Here is a 14,585-nt window from a genome sequence, read left to right as displayed (position 1 = left end):
AGTTAGTACACTCCTTTCATTTTGTTGCAATTGACCCATTGTGACTAACCTGTGATAAAACTTGTCTGTTCACCAGGAGCATTATCACAAGGAACTCCCCCAGCAGTAACAACAGCACCATGGGGACAGTCCCCTTCGTTGTTCTCTCTACCTAACTCCATGGCCCCAGGGCAAATGATGGGTGCCCAGCCTTTTGGTCAGCCTGGGATCTACGGTGCACAACCTGTCCCTGGTTGGGGGCAGCAAGCAGCATTTGGGGCAGCACCTTCACCACAGCCCCCTGGCTGGGGTCAGCTGGCAGTCGCATCCCCACCCGGAGCCTGGTCTCAGTCTACACCTTTTACAAACCCCTTCCAACCTAACATGTTCCCTGCTGCTATGAATGGGCCGATGGCAGGGATTACCCAGTCCGGCCCTCCACCCCAGCCCCCTCCAAGGCCTGCTGCTGTGAAAGAAGCACCAAAGGTGGAGAACAGTGCCTTCAGTGTCCTGGATCCTCTGGGAGAGAAGGAGAAGAAGAACATTAAAGAGATGTTCAGGGACTTCCAGATCGCCAAGCCACCAACAGTTCCAGCCAGGAGGGGTGAACAGCTAGCTGTGACCAGCACAAGTGGTGCCTTCTCGCAGTATTTCACCAGCAGAGTAGGCCTTGTCCAGGATGTTGCTGATCACGATGACTTCGATATCAATCAGATATCAACTAAAATCAATGGTAAAAAAAAAAAGATTTTTATTAACCACTACTGATCTGCTTAACTAATAACACTATCCACTTTCAAGCATGTAAAACAAGTAATTAAATAATTCAAAAACTCTTCCCTGGAGTTTATTGCCATTCAACATGTGGGTTCCATATTAAAATAGTTGAACGTTGACTTTCAGGAAGTATATTGCTTTTTGTTGCAGAATTTAATTCTCTTTGTGTTCCAGGTTTCCCAAGATAAACCAGATGGTACTGTCAAACAAAATAAAATCCAACACCTAAATGTACTTTCTTCTTATTAAACAAGAAGTTTCTTCTATTTATGGTTGATATATCTAACAACCAGACTCTAAAGCCCCTTTCACACTGGTGCGCCTATCCAGTTTCTGGCTACCTGGGTCACAATCCCGTGTAGTGTGAAAACACACATCAGGGTGGTACCCGGGTTGACCCTTGGGATGTGGGTCGCCACGCTTTGACCCTGGGTCGAGCAAAACAAAATCCATGATGGTAACAAACAGCCACATCTGTGAGGAGGTTTCACTTCCATAAGCAACATTTCTGTTTATTATGTTTAGTCATATTTTTTGTTGATTTTTTAGGTACACCTTGAGCTAGATTGCATCATTTGATCTAATTTTGGGCCAACATTTCAGTCCAGAGAAGCTTGGATGGAAGCATCTGTAACAAGTTGGTTCCAGGGAATTGCGTACAGGCATTTATGTGCTTCTGTCACCCAGGTAGTCGCTTTCAAAAAGCAGTGTGAAATCACGCAGTCGTCCCACATGCCACTGGGTTGCGACCTTGGTAGAGCATGCCAGTGTGAAAGGGCCTTAAGATATTTTACCATTAAAATGTCTTTTCTTCTAGAAAACTCAACCAGTTGATAAATAACCTCAGGAATTGCAATACCCTCCAGAAATAAAGTTTTAGTGATTTATAGCTTACTTTTTACTTTGACCACAATATCTAAGCTACTGTATAGTCAATGGCATTACACTACAGGTGAAACTTATTTTATGGGATTGTTCAATTAGCTTTATATGCTTTGTTTAAAAATTTCATTTTTTCCTTCTAATGTACTTTTATCCAGCCATTGCCTTTTAGCTGATTTTATTTGGTATGTTTCCTGGCGTGTGGCCTGATTTTTAAATTAGTATACTTGTGTGTAAAGGATGGTTGAAGATCTTTTGAACAGGAATGCAACTTGAAAATATCTCCCTTTTTAGAAATGGTTGATGGTTAAAAGATGTGTCCAATGTCTTCTAGTAAAGACACATCTAAAAGTTTGGTGGAAATTTACAAAGGCCTTTAATCATTTGCACCACAAAGGAAAAAAAGACGGTACTGTTTACAAAACTAGAAATATCCAAGTCCCATTCATTTATTTCAAGTTTTGTATCTTCAAATGGTGGATGTTTTTCTCTGTTCAGAAATAAATTATGCTAATGGATTTGAAAATGTTCTCCATTCCAGTCTTCAGCATTGTATAACAGAAAAAAGTCATGTAATTGGGGAGAATACACAAAATGTTAGTTAAGTAAATAAAGATCAAATTGTGAGTTAGTGTTTAGAGGCAAGTGCAAAGGAAACATGTTTTTCATGTTATTGTACGACATGTGTTTATAGTGTTACTGTATCTAAATACTCTAACTTTCCAGAGCCACCAAAACCAGCACCTAGACTAGCTCCTCCATCTACTTTGAACCCTGTACAGAACATCTTTGGGAATCCTTTTGGGTCTGATCCTTTTGGTGCTTCTGCCCCCATAACTGTGAGTACATAAGAAGTAATACTTTTTTGGTTCTGGGGGACCTACAATACTGGTCAAAAGTTTGAGTACACCTGCTTGAAACCAGGTTTTTCATGATTATCTATGCTTTTAACTGTATAAACTTGTCTATAAACACTTAATATTTCATTATATGATACCTATACTTATATAAACTGATAATCATAAGTGAATTGCATTCAAAAATTAAATTTTTAAATGAAAATGTAAATCTTGTCAATTTCAATGAAATGGTCACCCAAAGCAGAAGAATTTGTCTGAAGCCCGTCAGTTAAAAGGCTGAAATGTGTATAACATGGTGTTAGAACACTGACCTAAGTATAAAAGTGTCTTTTATAATAACTATACCTAATTAACCTTTGTCACCAATTATTGTTAACTGGTGAGGGTCCATGATTACTATAAATATAGGTAGCATAGGCACAAGTTTGTCATTCCTGAATGTAAGGGAGCAGAAAATGGTAAAATACGCTCAGTTAAGCAAAGGAAAAAGGCAGTCTGTAATTACGTTAAGAAATGAAGGTCAATCTTTAAGACAAATCGCAAGAACTTTGCAAGTGTCTGTAATGGCTGTGGCCAAGACCATCAAACGATTTGAAGAAACTGGCACTCATAATGACCGAACAAGGTCAGGCAGGCCAAGGGTGACCTCAGAATCAGAGAACAAGTTCATTTGAGTCACAAGTCTGCGAAACCGGCGATTAACTGCCCCTGAAATACAAGCTCAGCTAAATGCTACTAGAAGTATAGATGTTTCAACATCAACTCTAAAGAGGAGATTGCGTGAAGTTGGCCTAACTGGAAGAATTGCTGCAAAGAAACCATTATTAAGAGTGCAGAATAAGATGAAGAGACTTGCCTGGGCCAAAAAACACAGAAACTGGACGTTTGAGGAGTGGAAGTCAGTCTTATGGACCAATGAGTAAAAATTGAAATATTTGGGTCCAACCACTGAGTATTTGTAAGACGCAGAGAGGGTGAGCACATTCTGCATGTGTGGTTCCCACTGTCAAGCATGGAGGAGGCAGTGTCATGGTCTGGGGTTGCTCTGCTGGTGACAGAGTTGATGATCTTTACCAAGTCCATGGCAAGCTCAACCAGCATGGCTATCATAGCATACTTCTGTGGCATGCCATTTCATCAGGATTACGGCTAGTTGGGCAGTCCTTCATTCTTCAGCAAGATAATGACCCGAAACACACCTCAAAGTTGCGCAAGAACTATCTGGCGAAGAAGGAAAGTGAAGGACAACTCAATCCAATGACCTGGCCTGCTCAGTCTCCAGACCTCAATCCCATAGAACTTGTATGGGATGAACTGGACAGAAGAGTCAAAGCAAAGCTACCCATAAGTGCCATACATATCTGGGAATTGCAGCAGAAGAGCTGGGAAGACATGTCGGGTGATTTCCTGCTGAAACTTGTTAACCGAATGCCTCATGTTTGTGAGGCTGTTAAGGCAAAGGGTGGTTATTTTGAGGAATCCAAGATTTAGAGACAATTTTCAATTTTCTTGAACATTGCTTTGATACTCCTTATGATTTGTATTTTGTCATGTGTTTTCATTTTTAAGTATTTACAGAAACATATACGACGTAAATCATTGTCAATTATGAAAAAAACTTAGTTTCAAGCAAGTGTACTCAAACTGTTGACTGGTACTGTACTTTTGAATGATAAATACAAAATGAACTATGAACTATTCGTCATACTGTAATAATATGGTGGAACACAACAAATTACATTCATTCATTAAGACCCAATATGTGGACTGCATGTAGCTGTGTACCATGTGTATTGCAAATAATTACATTCTACATCGAGACACATACCGATTCACAAAATCCAAAATTAACTATTTATTTTGAAGTAAATGGCAACAACCCAGTGCAGTTTATGTTGTGTGTTTTTTTTAAACTCTATTACATTGCCCTCCAATCCAGGAAAAAGGAAATTGAATGGATGTGTAAACTCAAGGAATATATTTTCAAGTTAACTTACCTAACAAATGTCACTTTCTGCTGTTGTATTGCAGAGTGCTCCAACCCAGCAGCCAGCTACAACAAATTTATTTGGGGATGGATTTGATAATCCATTTGCATGAAGACCATCATGTTTCCAACTCTACCTACTTCTATGTGAGTCTCTTTTTAATGCATTGGTTAAAGCTCCACCAGCTTTTTTTTTTTTTTTTTTTTTTTGTTACTGTTTTACTGCCATGTTCACATAAACATAAAATGGTGCCAGATTGCCATTTACCATCATATTTATTCTTTAACGTTTGCCACATTTATATTTATATGGTAATTGTGCAATTACTCATCTTTTATCATGGTCGTCCATCATTTTTACCAATGCTTTACCATCCTTTTACTGATTCATTATACTTTGCCATGCTTTTGTCGTAGTAAACGGAGATAAAACATAATTCACTATAAGGACTGTGTCTTTTACTGTTCATTTTATACGTTTTTATATAATGGTATACAACAATAAGGTCTTCTGACAGTCATAACCTACAAGTCTCCTGATTTGAAATGAAATTGAGTCCTAGAATGTAGCTGTTGTATCCAAACTTTAAAGAGTTTTTCTTTTTCTTTAAGGAAACAGTGATGCTGCCAACTTTTTTGAAGACAAAATTGGGTTTACCTACAAAGCTATCATATCAGGATTTACATACAAGTGTTCTGTCCCATTGCCACACTGATAGATATCTCAAGACCTAAGTGTTTCATTGATCGATACCATTGTGACCCTTGCTTATTGAATCACATACACAGTCAACGTTTTTGTAGTTCATAATTTCAGAACTGATATTCTGTTTTTTACTGTGCTGTTTGTTGTACGTCTTTTCATGAATATGAATACTATTGTCAACTAATAATAAGGAAGTAGGGGCCCGTACATTACTCTCAATGTAAAAGCAATTGACTTGTGTTTCGAATAGGTTTGACACGAGGAAGCATTATATCACGGAACGTCAAAAAATGAAAAGTTAAGTGTTAAAATTGGTTTACAAAAAAAATTAGCAATGTATTTTTTTTTCTTCTTGAGTATTGGATATGTATTAAGCTGTAGTCTGTCTTTTTGTGTATTTATTTGGATGACCAAGCTAAGAGTCAATCCAATGGATTTTAAGTTTGCATTGCATTTTACAGTTACTGAGAATTTACAATAGAGCTATTTTGAAAACAAAAAACTGTGTGTCTCAACATCTAAACAAACAGACATACAGTCATATCACACAACTTAAGGAAGCCAAAACTCTGATCATTTATTCTGTACAAGCAAAAGTCTGTGCATTTATTATAGTTATTTGCAGGTGTAGTCCTTTCTCACTCTTTAAAAAACTATCAAAGTGTATGTGATTCCTTTAAGCCACAGACCATCCTTTAAGCTACAGACCACTAAATGTATAGACTGTGGTAATCTTTTATATTAGTTAACATGCAATATTAGAACACAATAAAGTGGTTTTGTAATTGGGTGCTTGGCATCAATTGAAACACAGTTATTCAAACTAAAGTAAGACCAGGGTCTAAGTAATGTAACATTTATTGCACAGTTGTGAAAGCACTTTGCTCTTACTGTAATAAAAATACAGGTTTAACTGGAAAATTCATGGAAATAAAATGTGTAAATCAAAATAGCTTATGTATAAAAAGCCCAGCTGTATCTGTAACTGAAGTCTTTTATTCATTGTTTCTATTTGTCGTGCACTACCCTCCTCTATCTCGGATATGGTGTAACTTTTTTACAATGAATTTACTCTCTATTCATTACAATAAACTGGAAATGTAGTGTAATTGACAGTAAAAATTACAGAGCTGTAACACAATTTATATTCAAGAAATATGTATTATATTCTTCTGTTATGCCTTATAATAAAGCAGTAACATTGTGAATGATCTCAGTCTGGTTGTCTCAATGTATGCAGATAATGGTAAAGGTTAAAACACAAACAAATACTGAGTAAAATATTAGATCATGAAAAACGAAAGATAGTGTTTAGCTTCAACTTACATTTCAACATAGGGCCCAACAGAATTTGGTCTGTATCACAAAATCACCTATTTCAGCACAATTGGAAGTCTCTGCTTGAGAGAGGCTGAGGTGTTCATACCAGGATCCAGGTGCTATGAGGTGAATGTCTCATGGTGCAGCACTGTTGTGCCTGATGGTAACCAGTATCCTTGACTGTCACATTTCATCAGCACTAAATGTAGTAGTTTACATCATAAATCCCACTTTCATTCACTACAGGTTTGCTTCTTCAACAAGGATTATAATTCCAAGGACAAGTTTTGCCACTTAAGCTATGATAACAAATGAAAAAAAAAAAAATGTTGGTTTGCTGTAACCCGCCCTATTTTCAAAAAGATAACGCACCCGTCCATGGTGCCAGAATTGTGCGAATGGTTGGAGGAGCATCAGACATCATTTGTGGCCAAAACACTCACTGGCTCTCAATCTAATTGAGCATTTTTTGGATGAACTTCAGTGAAGCATCCTCTTTTACCTCTCTGCACCAACTGACATCCCTCAATACACCTTCCAGTACCTTGTGGAGTCTGTGCCACATAGTGCCAAGGCTGTGATACAAGCTAAATTTCACACTTCATTTCCATTTTTTCATTCCTTTAAAATTTGAATCTTGTAATAAATACATATTGATATATTTATGTATTTTGACCAACTTTATCATCATACTGATAACTCTAAGTTTGAATTTACAGCTTTGGTGAGGGATGTATGTTTACTGATATTTTAGTTTATTTCTGTTAATGTTTTATACATGTTAAAATATTGAAACCATGTCATAGCTGAACATGATATAGTAAGAAATTGTAAATGAAATAAAAAAAATATTATATAACGGCAATTTCCATTTCCATACAGTTTCAGAATTTGTGGCGAAAAATGACATTAAATATCAAGAGAAAATGTGTTGTGATTTAAAAGAAAGAAGGATTACAGAATATATTCCGGATTACAAACGAAAAATAGTTTGTGTGATGGCTATCATAACCAAGTTTGGACAATTTCTGGCAATCAAGTGATTTATGACCTTTTTCCACTAGATGGAGAAATAATCCCAGAGTTTGTCGGAAAACAAAACTTACCCATAACGAAACATTACACCGTGTAACAATTTTATTTATTTTTTTTGTTCCTGGGTAGTAAGTATTATTTCCTAATTGCTTATGCCTCAAAAGTATAGAAAATGGCTATTATTCCCCACAAACTTTGCTTTCGTGACCAGGACAGGTACATTTCAAAATATCACTATTTCCAATGAGAAAACGGGAGCTTTTGTGTCTTTTTGTTCACATAAAGTCAGAAAAAAACAACATATGAATCCAAATTAACATGTATTTATACTAAAGTAATACAAAAATGACTACAAAAGATTTAGAAGTGAGTAGTTTTTCGAGATTTACGATTATTTTTTCTGACTTTGTGAACGAAAAGACACAAAAGCTCCCATAAGTTAAATATCTTAATGTTCTGCAGTTTTCTTAAGTGAAATAAAACTTGTGAATTAGAAAAGTGTCAATTTTGAACAATAAACTGACTATTCCATTAACTGTTTTAGTAGTGTTTTAATGTCTTTGCCACTTTTTTTTAGTTTTGTATGGTATTAAGTGTCAATTAATTATCAACTTGCTATAAATGTCACCTTGAATATAGTGCAATTAAATAGAGTAGCTGTGTGGTGCACTGTAAATGCAGCACTTTTCATTTGCTCTGATTTGTGTTCTTTTTTTGTAATACATATAGATAGACAGCAGAGGGCACTCTAGTACTAAAATGTTACATACTGTAATCCAGATTCAGTATAGGTAAACACATTTTTTAATTAAAGTTTTAATGAATCATAATAGCAAGAGCTTGAGCCAATGCGAAAGTAATCAGTTTTATAGTCAATCGGTTAAAGAAAGATACACTCTTTTCCCAGAGAGAGAATACTTTGAATTTAAAGAATGCATCCATATTACAAATTAAAAGGCAAGAAAATCACATTGACTATATAATTACTGTTAAATATGTTTATTAAAAACATGTTTAACATTTTCATCCTCCCTACAAAAAAATATGCATCTATTCTTCCTTGTTTTAATGCTATTGAGACTACCTATTATTATTATTATTATTATTATTATTATTGTAGGAACAATCCAGCGTATAGTCACCCCACAGCAACAATAAAGGACTAGTGCACTTCTATCCCTTATAAAAGTTTACCACATAAATTTGCATGGTAATTTTGCATCCAAGTAAAATACAAAGACAGAGCACAGCATGGTTTGCCATGTTTTCAAATATGCTTACCAACTCTTTACTATGCATTCACTATGTTTTATTACACTTTGCTATGCTTTTACTATGGGAAACTTTTATAGGGATAAGCTTGTAGATACGTAAATATCTGTGCAAGATGCTTGAATTAATAAATTAAAAAGTGCGTATTTTCTTCATTTCTGTTGTTTCTAATGTGGGATTTGCGGTTTCAGCCCCTTTTGTTTCAATAAAAGTTGGTCTAAATCATGTCAATTTTAATTTCAGTTCCTTCATAAAACATCCCTGTTACTTCTCCTCCGATTTTGCAATGCTTAAGCTTCAGTAATTGTTTGGCTTGATGCTATGTCAGCATTTGATTTAGGCCATGTTCATGCTACATAACCAATCTCGAGAACTGTACTCAAAAACGGTTAATGAATCCAGCTCAAAGCGTCCACGCTAAAGTACCGTTTCATATTTAGTCGGGCTTAATGTATACAAACACTATTAAAATAGTTTGGTTACCGTGCCAAGCAACGCAATGGACTGTAGGACTTAATACGATAGTATCCCATCATGCACTGCCTGTTTACAACCTTGTAGATAAGGAGCCCGTGCACACAGAAGACATAGAGCTGCTCAGCATGAACATTATGGGTGTGTTTCTTAAAAACACAAGGAGAAGGCAGCAACGGTCTCCAGGTATCGCTCCAGATATAATTGCCTTGATTTTGGCATCTGACCACATCGCTCCACAATTCACCATTTTAAAACATAAGCCTAAAAAAGACATCAGAATGTGGTCCTCCCTCCTGCAGCATTGGAGTTGTCTTTCCCTCTTTTAAGACGACTTAATTTCTTCACTCTAAGACCTCTCGCTTCACCTTCACCCGTCCGTTTCGGTGGCGTTTTTCTTAATCATTGGTTCCATGCTCCTCTGAACTGGAGGCTGATTGGTTCGGTCTCACCTCTGCGAGGATGGCATCTCCCTGAGCCAGGGAGCAACCGTGCACTTTTCTCAAATCTCAGTTTCCTATCACTTGTTCTCCGTGGAGGTCAGCATACATGCTCCCTAGCCTTACAGGCTGATCGGTTCGGTCTCACCCCTGAGTGGGGTGTTCTCCCTGAGCCAGGGGGAAACCCGGTATTCTTTATGAACAACTTGCTTTTATTTATGCCAGTGCTCCTCTCTGGCCCCTTTGCATGTTCATTTCCTTCTCTCTTTCAGAATTCCTGTCACCCCACGTGGCTCTGTCTCAGAGGTCTGGCTGTGCCGATCTCCCGAATCGTAGGCATTCCTTGTTAATTGGGGCGACTTCCAGTCTTTTCAAATGTATCCTCTATTCTTATAGGAGAAGAAGATCTGAGCATCATCAGCATAGAAATGGTATGAGAAACCAAAGGATGCGATGAGGTGGCCCAGGGATCGGGTGTAGAGGGAGAACAGAAGAGAACCCACGACTGATCATTGGGGGACTCCTGTTGAGAGAGGGTGAGGTGTGGAGGTTGAACCGTGCCAGGTTACCTGGTAGGTGCAGTAGGAGAGGTTGAACCAGACCAAAGCAGTGCCTTTTTAGTGTGACATACAGTACCTGAACACTGTAACAAAAAACAATCCCCAAAATTAAAACCAAGCACCACAAGTATGTTTGGGAAAGAAAGCAGAGTGAGGAAACAAAAAAAAAGATTTCTGTTTATTTACTTATTTATTTGAGCAATATTCAAGAATTGTATATTAGTGTATATTACTGTGATATACAGTTCCATGTCAAAGCATTGTAAAATTATTGGTAAATGATGGTTAAACACAGAGAAGGATATGAAATCACTGATAAGTATGGTATTGTAAACAATGCTTAGAATAAGCATGGTTACTTGTATACTTGAAAAGTTACTACAAAAAGTACATAGACCAAAAACTATATTGATCTGGAATTTTCAAAAGGTACTTGAAAGATGAGGTTTGAGTGATCTTAAGTGTTCAAATGACAATAAGCATAGATGGATATGACATTGTGAGCTGGAGACTATATTCACATTCACATTCTCACAAAGTATGGAAAAACTGTTACAATACTGTTACAGATGTTGAATAAGACAAATCTATTAAACACATCGAATGCACTCTGAAATTTAAATGTGTATTTATTTAAATTTCAGTTGACCATGAATCTAAATCAGTCCCAAGTTCAAAGACCAAGAACAGGAAAAAAATAAGACCTTAAATGGAAGTCACAATTAAGGCCAAAGAAAAAAAAAGCACAGTAATTAACAATGAAGTAGATTTTTTATTTCATTTTCACGAACCAGCAGATCATTTATATAGGCCTAATAAAAGACTGATCAGCTACAAACAAACAGTTAAAAAAAAAATAGTAATTTAAAAACATGCAATTTAAAATAACAACATAAAATATTGTAAAAATAATATTAAAGTAATACAAATATATTGTATGGTTTATTTAATAATCGACTACCCTAAACAGGCAGTAGTGGTCAGTAAAATAACACAAAAAAACTAAGAAAAAATGGCAAACAGAAAAATATTACTGAGCCTACATTAAAGCACTGTTGAGAGCAGCAGCATCATTAATTTAGACATAGATAAGTGGACTTTGTATTTTAATATTTAAACAGCTTAAACATTTTCTGTCTTTCCACAAAGGAGGCAGTGTGGTCCTGTGGTTAAAGTCCAGAGTTTGTAGCCAGAAGATCAAAGGTTCAAATCCCACCCCTTCCACTGACTGGCTCACTGTGTGACCTTAAGCAAGTCATTTAACCTCCTTGGGCTCCATCCTGTGGATATTACAATGTCCTATTGTAAGTCACTCTGCATATAATGCACAGCGCACAGCCTACCTTTGTAATGGTGGTCCACTGTGAAAGGCACTATAGAGGGATATTATTTTTATTAATAAAGTAACGCACCATGCAAGACTGAGAAAAGATTAAGTCGTACTGCTCATATTTATAGACTTTGTTGCCTTGGTACATGTGCGCTGATAGCTTGATCACTGTGTTCGTTAACTGGCTGCACTCCATCCAGACATTTTTAGCCAATCACAGCCAGTCCATCTGACGACCTTCTGCTACTGCGCATGTGCACGTGGATTTGTTCTGTCACATTTCTGAGCGAACACGATTTAATGATTGGTCAGCACAAACAAAAAATAACATCGACTGGAAAACTGAATCTAACACTGAAATAAACAGTTTTAGAAATGTATTTGCTGAAGTGAGAAAAACAGCTGGCACACAGAATTCAGTTAGCAGCTACACAAGCATACAAGCTGGTCTGAATCTTTTTTTTTTTTTTTTTTTTTTTTTAATTCTCCCACAGTGGAACGATCTTTAAGCCTAATTTCAGATACCCACTTTAAAACAGCAAACAGCGTCTTCATTTCTGTCCTGAAAACTTACAGACGACACCAAAAAGAAAGACAGTAAGTCCTAGAGTTACATCCTCTCTGGAGTACCGTCATCAGCTCATAAACAAAAGCCAGAAACAAACTCCCCTACTCACCAAACAGTGCCACTTACTGCACAATCAGTCCAACTGTGTAACCAGCCATTTAATTTAGAAAAGTCTATATTCCCTAGTACTGTCAACTTCATTAATTACTCAAAATAATGTATATAATTAACTTAATTTGAGACAAATACTCAAATATTCTGGTCATTTATTTGAATTTATTTAATTTATTAAATGTATTATTAAAAATAATTTGTCTATCTATTAAATCATTGGAACTATTACATTTATTGCAACTACTTTTTCCAAATGTAGTAATATATTTTGGAAAAAATAACCCGTCATATTAAATGATAAAAAATTCAATATACTGAAAAAAATGTGATTCTATGAAGTAACCATTTAATAAATAGAAATATTGAGATATATAATGTTTTTATACAGAAATGGCCTGGTTTGCAGATTAAACATTGGATGATAGCATAGAGATAGAGATGGAGATAGAGAAAGAGCGAGCTGGAAAGTGGAAATCAAAGCGAGAACATAAGTTTACAAACAAGAGGAGGCCATTCAGCCCATCTTGCTTGCTTGGCTGTTAGTAGCTTATTTATCCCAGAATCTCATCAAACAGCTTCCTGAAGGATCCTAGGGTGTCAGCTTTAACAAAGTTACTGGGGAGTTGATTCCACTCCCACAATTCTCTGTGTAAAAAAGTGCCCCTTTAGCTAATCTCCATTTGTGACCCCTCGTCCTTGTTTCTTTTGTCAGATTGAAAAGGTCCCTTAAGTCGACATTGTTAATATCAGAATTTTGAATGCTTGAATCAGATTGCAGCATAGTCTTCTTTGTTCAAGACTGAATAGATTCAAGTATTTTAGTCTGTCTGAATGTGACATGCCTATTAAGCTCAGGATAATTCTGGTCTTCTCTGCACTCTTTCTAGAGCACCAATTTGAGAATTATTTTTTTATGCAAGACTTTGTCAAAAGCTTTCTGGAAATCTAAATAAACTATGTCATATGCTTTGCAATTATACATTGTCGATGATCCATCCTCCAAAAAACACCCTGTCATGTCTTATTGCTTACACATTCCCATCTGCAGTTATGTACTTATTATTTTCAACAAATGTGAGAAATAGAAAAAGAAGTAGCAGTAAAGAAACATTAAAAAAAGCCCCCTGAGGATTTTATATGAAAGAAATTCCACAAAACAATCTTTTGGGAAAAGAAGGGAATGTCTCTCAACCCATGTCCTGCATTCGGTTGAAGTAGCTCCCCTTGTTACAACTTGCAGTTAAAGGGGTTGTGGAAGCTCCACAGTGAGTGCTATAGTGCTCCTGGTGCAAATACAGTTTAATTGTGATACAAGTTCAGTGTTGTCCGGGTTTGGTGCTGGCCTTTAGCGACAGCTCTGGATTATGTTAGTCGTCTAATAACAACAAACAAAAGGTTTTTAGACCAAAACAAACAAAACACTCACAATTACAAAATGGGTATCCTTCCGGTTTAGCGTTAACCATAACAAAGAAACAGATCACCTCGCTATGTCCCCTTATAAACCATCAATCATGCCCCCCTTGGTTAACGAGTGCAACCGCTCCTCCAATCCATGGCTGCCACATTGTTTCCCTTCCGAGTTGATGATATGTGTACTATAGCTCCACCCCTTTTCTAGATGGCTGGCTTCCGTCTAACCCTGGGAATGAATTTTCTGGCCATCCAGTCCAGGGCACTCTGTTCCCTTTTCACAGCGCCCTCTCAGGTCTGGAGGGAGATTTATCACCATGACTCATTCTGTCTCTGTCACAATACATTATACAGTAGCTATGATAAGAGAATTGTATAAACACATTTTCATTATTAAAGGTGAACTCTTTAAAATATTGAAAAGGTTAAAGATGGTGATTAAGGACTGAACCTTTGACAACCTTTACAACAGTATAATTAAGGGATTATCTTTGTCTTTATTGCCCTGTTATATTATTTATTTAGCACTCCCAGTAATCACACCAAAACTGTCGGGATCCCTATAGAAAGATCAATTACTTTATCCTAGAGGGGGAAAAAAAATCATTATCTCAAAATATTTCAGCAAAACACACAAATAAAAAAAAGAAAATTGGGAGAATGAATTAACTTTTTGTAAAGCTCTACCTGTTTAAAAACTACACTGTATATTTTGTAACAGTGTGATCCAACTTGAACCAGCTAATAGTATGCCTGACATGACATTGACTGAATTATTAAGTGGAACAGGATCTCCAACATGAAAAGACCTGAATGTTTCATTTTGGGAACACGTTAAGGTGTGACACCCCTTGCGCGTGGGATGTTG

At 36.6% G+C, this 14,585-nt stretch overlaps 1 protein-coding gene across 4 annotated transcripts in view; it reads left to right on the top strand.

Annotated features, from left to right (window-relative positions):
- The window catches only part of LOC121299575 (disabled homolog 2-like), a 61,396-nt gene extending 54,987 nt beyond the window's left edge, over nucleotides 1-6,409 (top strand). For all 4 annotated transcript variants that reach the window (XM_041227380.1, XM_041227371.1, XM_041227398.1 and 1 more), the window contains 4 exons: nucleotides 77-712; nucleotides 2,365-2,477; nucleotides 4,530-4,632; nucleotides 5,098-6,409. In XM_041227380.1, coding sequence (XP_041083314.1) covers nucleotides 77-712; nucleotides 2,365-2,477; nucleotides 4,530-4,598 — 818 coding nt within the window. In that variant the 3' untranslated portion in view covers nucleotides 4,599-4,632; nucleotides 5,098-6,409. The remainder of the gene's footprint in view (nucleotides 1-76; nucleotides 713-2,364; nucleotides 2,478-4,529; nucleotides 4,633-5,097) is intronic.
- Nucleotides 6,410-14,585: the final 8,176 nt, after the last annotated feature.

Source organism: Polyodon spathula, chromosome 2, assembly GCF_017654505.1.
Source record: "Polyodon spathula isolate WHYD16114869_AA chromosome 2, ASM1765450v1, whole genome shotgun sequence".
Classification (NCBI taxonomy): domain Eukaryota; kingdom Metazoa; phylum Chordata; class Actinopteri; order Acipenseriformes; family Polyodontidae; genus Polyodon; species Polyodon spathula.
Note: the sequence above shows the minus strand (reverse complement) of the source record. Positions and strands in the feature narration are given on the sequence as shown.